The 6,000-nt window shown below is 31.9% G+C and overlaps 1 protein-coding gene across 1 annotated transcript; it reads right to left on the bottom strand.

The window, feature by feature from the left end:
- Positions 1 to 539: 539 nt before the first annotated feature.
- On the bottom strand, positions 540 to 4,345 carry LOC115960830 (phenylcoumaran benzylic ether reductase Betv6-like). Its single transcript, XM_031079822.1, has 5 exons — positions 3,997 to 4,345; positions 3,134 to 3,268; positions 2,002 to 2,239; positions 1,271 to 1,474; positions 540 to 907 (listed from the first exon to the last, which is right to left on the bottom strand). Exons 1-5 carry the CDS (start codon positions 4,180 to 4,182, stop codon positions 741 to 743), a joined length of 930 nt encoding a protein of 309 aa, XP_030935682.1. The 5' UTR covers positions 4,183 to 4,345; the 3' UTR covers positions 540 to 740.
- Between the last annotated feature and the right edge of the window lie 1,655 nt (positions 4,346 to 6,000).

Below are 6,000 nucleotides of genomic sequence, written 5' to 3'. Positions count from 1 at the left end.
CATCGTCTGTATGCAGCAACTTCAAGACCATTGGTTTTGAATATGCTGCACTTGATCGTCGGTAGATCGTCGGTAGAGGCTTTTAAGAGCAAGAGGCATAATACCTTTAAATTTACACCAAGAGCAACTCCAAAAGTATTTTGCCCGTGTAATAGGGTTGTCTTATATGCCTTCGACTTGCACACACAAAACCCTACACACTTAAAAGGCTGAATTTATGTTTTAGAAAACCTCAGTTTGATTAATCAATTTTGAACTCGATTTACTGAAAACTGGGCTTTTCAGTCGATTGAACAACTATCGAAAAGCTGAAACTTGCATAGTAACTTGCAGTGTTGACTAAACATATGGACTCTTAAACCACTATACAAGACATTTTTTGCTCATGGTTTGTCAATCTAAAGCTAACCCCTAACAATGCTAATGCAAATGCTCCTGCATCACTAGCTCTTGTACTTTTTTATTTTTTATTTTCTATTAATGCTCTGATATCAGTAGTACTCTTCAACAAAAAGAAAGATATGCGAGAGGCAGAAATAGACCACGAGAAATATTAAAGGCTTTCGATTACAAACATATATTGTAATGAGAAAATGCACCACTAAGAGTAGTTAGAGGTTCTTCAATACATGTTTAAAGAAAACAAGATATTGATGAGTACAGAGACTCCTCCACTTGAACTAACCCATAACAACTATAATTATTTATCTTGAAAAATAACAAGAGCTGGGGTTAATTTCTCAAACAAATTGGTCGAGATATTCTTCCACAGAGGTGTATTTGACATCTGGGTACAACTGGGAAGCTTCCACACCAAATGATGGCTCAATCTCAAAGTTGGTGTGATCACCCTTCACAAAGACCCCGTGGTGGAATCCCAATAGCACATTGGTTAGAATTGGGGACTCTACAAGAAAGTACCACGATCAAAAACAAGTTAATCAACGTTTTTCTCCTTGCCACTGTTAAAAATAGCATTTCCAGATATAAACCCTAACCATTAATGTGAATTTTTAAAAAGAAAATTATGTTTTTACATTCACTGTTCATGTACATTTTATATAGTAAACTAAATAAATGTATACAACATCATACACATCATGTAAATGTGTACAATTATGTGCACTTTATATGAACAGTGAATGTAAAAATATAATTGTCCTTTTAAAAAACATGAAAGAACATAAAAATATTAACCACTCATTAAAAGTTATCATCATGACATTCTGCTGTAGCAAACTTGGAGTTGAGGACGGGTTTTCTTACTGACCTTGGATGTCCTTCAACATCTTTTCCTCCGGAACATAGATTTTCTCAAGGGTTTTGCCAATCTTCTTCTCCCAAAGGGAAACAAGCTCATTGAATGAGTAAATGTTTCCAGGAGGCCTAAGATAGAGTATCTTGTTCAATGTTCTTGGGTCATCCACAGCTCTAATGGTATAGGTTCCTATGTCATCTTCCTTGTTAAAAATTGCTGCAAGGAGAAATAAAAGTAATAAATTGTGAAACAATGATACATATCTTATCAATTATCATAACTACAATTGAGCTCATTGGATTTCACCTCACTCGATCACACTCATCTCTATTGGCTTCAAAATTGTTTTAGGGTGTATTTGGGTCATTTAAAATTCTGTTTCACCACTTAAGGATTTTTGTTTTTGGGGAATCTTCATCACTAAGGATTGATAATTGTCTACTTAAAGAAGAAAAAAAAAAGAATTGATAACTAATTTTAAATGACCTGACATTAAATAAAACCTTAATTTGGGGCAATAGATTTCCAATTTCATGTTTGGCGAACATGGCCACACATTTACAAATCCTATAAACAAAAAAATGTTGCACTAGTGAGTTAAGTTAGTTCAATTTATAAAGTTTTTTATTGTCAAATAAAAGATCTGGAATTCAATTCTAGTGTTTACACAAAAAAATCAACTACAGTTATGACCTAATGATAAAGTACAATTGTCATGAAAACTTAAAAAAATTGTTGTTTACCTTTGGGATTTCCATCTCCAAAGATAATGACTTTATCTCTAGGAGGAACAGTGGCTCCTAGCTGTAACAAGTTAGCGAGAAAATGGCCAAAGAAGTAGTTGGCCGCAACATAAGTGTAAGGGATGTTGTTAGCCTCAACGGTGCGTCGAAATTGGACCTTAGTACCAAATGCAGTCTTTGCTGGCTCAACAACATGGACTCGGTCCACATCGTTTCCAAATTCAGACGGGAAGAATCTCTGAAATTAAAACAGCTCACCCATTAAAATCTTTTAATAACTATTCAAACAATATTTCAAAGAATACTCCATGTTCTTCTAATTAATTAAGAGTCCCCTCCTCTCTTAATATGAGAGGATTGTAAAAGCCATTAAGCCGTTTGCAACTGTGTCTATTTAGAATGATCCGATTCTATTCATTGATGTACAAGGAATACCCATTTACTTTTTCAACAATAAAACATTCAGTTGATTGGTCTGCACGTTTCACGTTTGGTGTTTCCTCTTTTTTTTTTTTTTTTTGATGCACGTGTTTCAAGAGACATAAAACACTGCTCAGTGGGTCTCGTGGACTATTCAAGGGACCCACAAGTACTTTATTTAGAAAAAACATTAAAAATGGGTCCCATGACACTATTCACACATTTAAAAATTATTTTGCTATAGTGTTTTCAGTTTTCACTGTAGTAAAATAATTTTTAAATGTCTGAATAGTACCGTAGGACCAATTTTTAATATTTTTAAATGCATGAATAGTGCTATTACAGTGCGTGAATAGTGATAATTGTCTCTGCACAGTAAATTCATGTGATTTTACTGTTCATGCACTGAAAAAAAAAAAGAAAAAGAAAAAAAGAAGGAAACGTGAAATAGAAAACGTAGAAGCACAATAATCTCTATCCAAACCTGCACTTAATATCAATGAGAATCTGTCTTTCACACCAAGGGAAAATCTTTCTTTTTCATGTGAAGGAATCTAAACCAATTTGAGACAATTTTCAACATGATCCTAAGAACAACCTTAGAAAATGAAACTTTACAAATAATTAAAAAAAAAAAAAGAATTTGAATGAATGAATTAAATTTAGATAAAGTGAGTGGTTCAAAAAGTTTGAGTAATTTAGAAGTACAAACCTTAACATTACCAGCTTCTTTAATGGCATCAACAATCCTGACCTGATCTACTAATTGGAGGTTACCCACCACTGATATCACCACATCCACTTGCTTTATCGCCTTCACTAAACTCTCATGGTCGTAAAGATCTCCCTGCATTTTCATGTTTTTTATTTTATTTTATTTTTTATTTTATTTTAACACCACAAAACCTACCTATCTAGCATAAAACCAATGTTCTAAAAAGGCAAAAATTGGTAATTTTTGAGATCAGACTAGGGGTCCGATCGAAGGTTGATAACAATAATGTCATCATTAATATAGCAATTAATTAAACTACAAGTAAATGTATTAAATTTGTAAAATCTACAAAAAAAAAATTATTAGAAAATATTTTTTAAAATTAAACAACTTTCAAAAAAATTTTCACAATTAATATTTATATGAGGTTAATATAAAATAATAAAGCATAAAAATTATATTGTGTTTAGTGATCCTTCTAGAGGAAAGTATTTTAATATAAAATGAGAACATTTTCAAAATAAAATTCTAAATAACACATTCACAAGTAAAAACAAAATTATTAAATTACAAATGATTTTAACAATGAATGTAAATGCAATGGTATAAATGTCTGAGAAAGGATATTTAATTATTAACCCTTCAAAGCAAAAATATAAACATAATTAAAACTAGTTATTCAACGCAAAACAATACAAAGCTTATGGCTCAATGGTTAGCATGTGTGAGTGTCATTTATTTGGTTCTGAAAACCACGCATATAATTGTTTTACCAAAAAAAAAAGGAAAACCACGCATAAAACACACACAAACACCTACGTACAAAGAGAAACGAAGAAAGAAAATAAAAATATACTTACGTGGAGCAAAGTGACACCTAAGTTCTTGAACTTCTGAACGAGTTTTCCCTTAATGGGATCAAAGAGTAGTGTGTTCTCTCTCACCATGGCAAAGGTGGGATGCCCAGCCTTTACGCTTGCTTCAACCACGAATTTCCCAAGATAGCCCGTCCCTCCAATTATCAAAATCTTGCTTTTCTGAGTCATTTGAAAGTGTTTTATTTGTTTTTAACATAAAAAAAAAAAGGAAATTTACAATAACAGGTAGTACTATAGAAGAGACAATAAAGGGTACGTAGAAGAAGGTGGAGTGGAAGTGGTCAGAATATCAAGCTATTTATGGATGAGATGGTGAGGTGAGGTATGGGTTACAATAATGGCCTTTGGTTGGAGCAGAAATGCTTGTTAAAAAGGTGAGACCAATTCTTACATATGTTTTTGGTGAAATTTAAAAAAGAAGTTTATTCATAAGAGAAGACCAATTCTTACTAATTGTCGTTGGAATGAGAAATAGTGACAGGACTCAGGACTCAGGACTCAGGAATCACATGATGATCAAAGTCTTTGGTCTTAAATGGAATAGAAACAATATCTCATGGTGGCCAAGAAAACGTAGTAGGAAAGCGGAGACTAATTAATAAAGAAAGAGTGTGCCGCAACAGAATGTTCAAGTAGAGTTGTTGGAGAGAGTCAATGGCGTATTGTTGGGGTTTGGGTCTTATGAGAATACCATTGTGCTACTGTTGTAATCTCACTGTCTTATAGTGAAACTTTTTCCTTGTCCCTGTTTATGGATTTAGATATATTATTGAACCACATAAATTATTTGTGTCTATTTTTCCCTTACGTAAGAAACTTTGAAAAAGAGTGATTGAAATTAGGTTAAGACATGAAACAACAATTAATATCGGAGAATCAATTTAGTTTTATGCCAAGATGATCTACCATGAAAGTTATCTTCTTACTTAAACGTCTAATGGAAAAATATAGAGAGATCTATAAATATTTTTATATGGTTCATTGATTTAAAGAAAGCATATTAATAAGTGATCAACAAAGAAATTATGATTAGACAAAAGGCTTGGAGTGAGATTGGAAAGAGACAGATTGAGATCCTATGGCTTATATTGCACCACCCAATAATTTCTTTCTCATGTAAAAGTTGGTAGGGTAAAACCTATTATGTTGCATATATGGTGCAGTAACTTTAACTATTGCACCATATCTAAATTCAAAAGAGATGAACACCAACCCTGCTTGGATATTGATCACCATTCTTTTTATCAACACAAGTTAAAGAATCTAAGTAAAAAAAAAAAAAACTATAAAAAAACAAGTTATAGAATAAATATTTAATTAAAGGTTGTAATGTAGATCTTTAAAAAAAATATTTGTGGATAATTAATTAATTTATAGTGTAAAGGAAAACTTATTAAGTTTATATATATATATATATATATATATATATATGTATTTCTTAATACAATTCTTTTTAATGTGAAATTCAATACCATAATTGAACTTAAATTTTGTCCTTGGGGAATCAACCGATTCAACCCATGCTGCTCATCAACAGGGAATTAGGTAGATAACAACCCATGTTGCTAACCAAGAGGGAATTTTGTCATCACTCCTCACTCAATTTTCGTCACTTATCACTCATCACTCATTACTTAAAATACCCTAATTTCTCAAACCCCCGTTTGGCACCTTAACTTAGACCCATTTTTCAACTTCAAAAACAGACCCATTTTAAAATTTAAGTCAAAAGTTGTGGTTGGGTTTCACCAAAAAAAAAATTAGTCTGTTTGTCAAACATTGCGACTGGATATGTGGGTTTAATTACAAAAATGCCATCATAACTCTTTTTCCATAACTTGAAAACATCTAAAATGTGTTTTCAGTTTCCATAACTCATCACTTAAAAATCAAAGAAAATTGAATGATGAAAACAAAAACTGAAAATAATGCCAGACACACTTTTCAGCTATAAGACCCATATATTTTGAGTTATGAATAATGGAG

The sequence above is a fragment of the Quercus lobata genome, chromosome 9 (assembly GCF_001633185.2).
Source record: "Quercus lobata isolate SW786 chromosome 9, ValleyOak3.0 Primary Assembly, whole genome shotgun sequence".
Classification (NCBI taxonomy): Eukaryota; Viridiplantae; Streptophyta; class Magnoliopsida; order Fagales; family Fagaceae; genus Quercus; species Quercus lobata.
Note: the sequence above shows the minus strand (reverse complement) of the source record. Positions and strands in the feature narration are given on the sequence as shown.

Coding starts and splice junctions, on each gene's coding strand:
- LOC115960830 (XM_031079822.1), bottom strand. CDS start 4,182: ATGACTCAGAAAAGCAAGATTTTGATAATTGGAGGGACGGGCTATCTT. Junction 1,475..2,001: donor TGGAGATGGAAATCCCAAAG/GTAAACAACAAT, acceptor TTCTCCTTGCAG/CAATTTTTAACAAGGAAGAT. Junction 908..1,270: donor GATGTTGAAGGACATCCAAG/GTCAGTAAGAAA, acceptor ACTTTCTTGTAG/AGTCCCCAATTCTAACCAAT.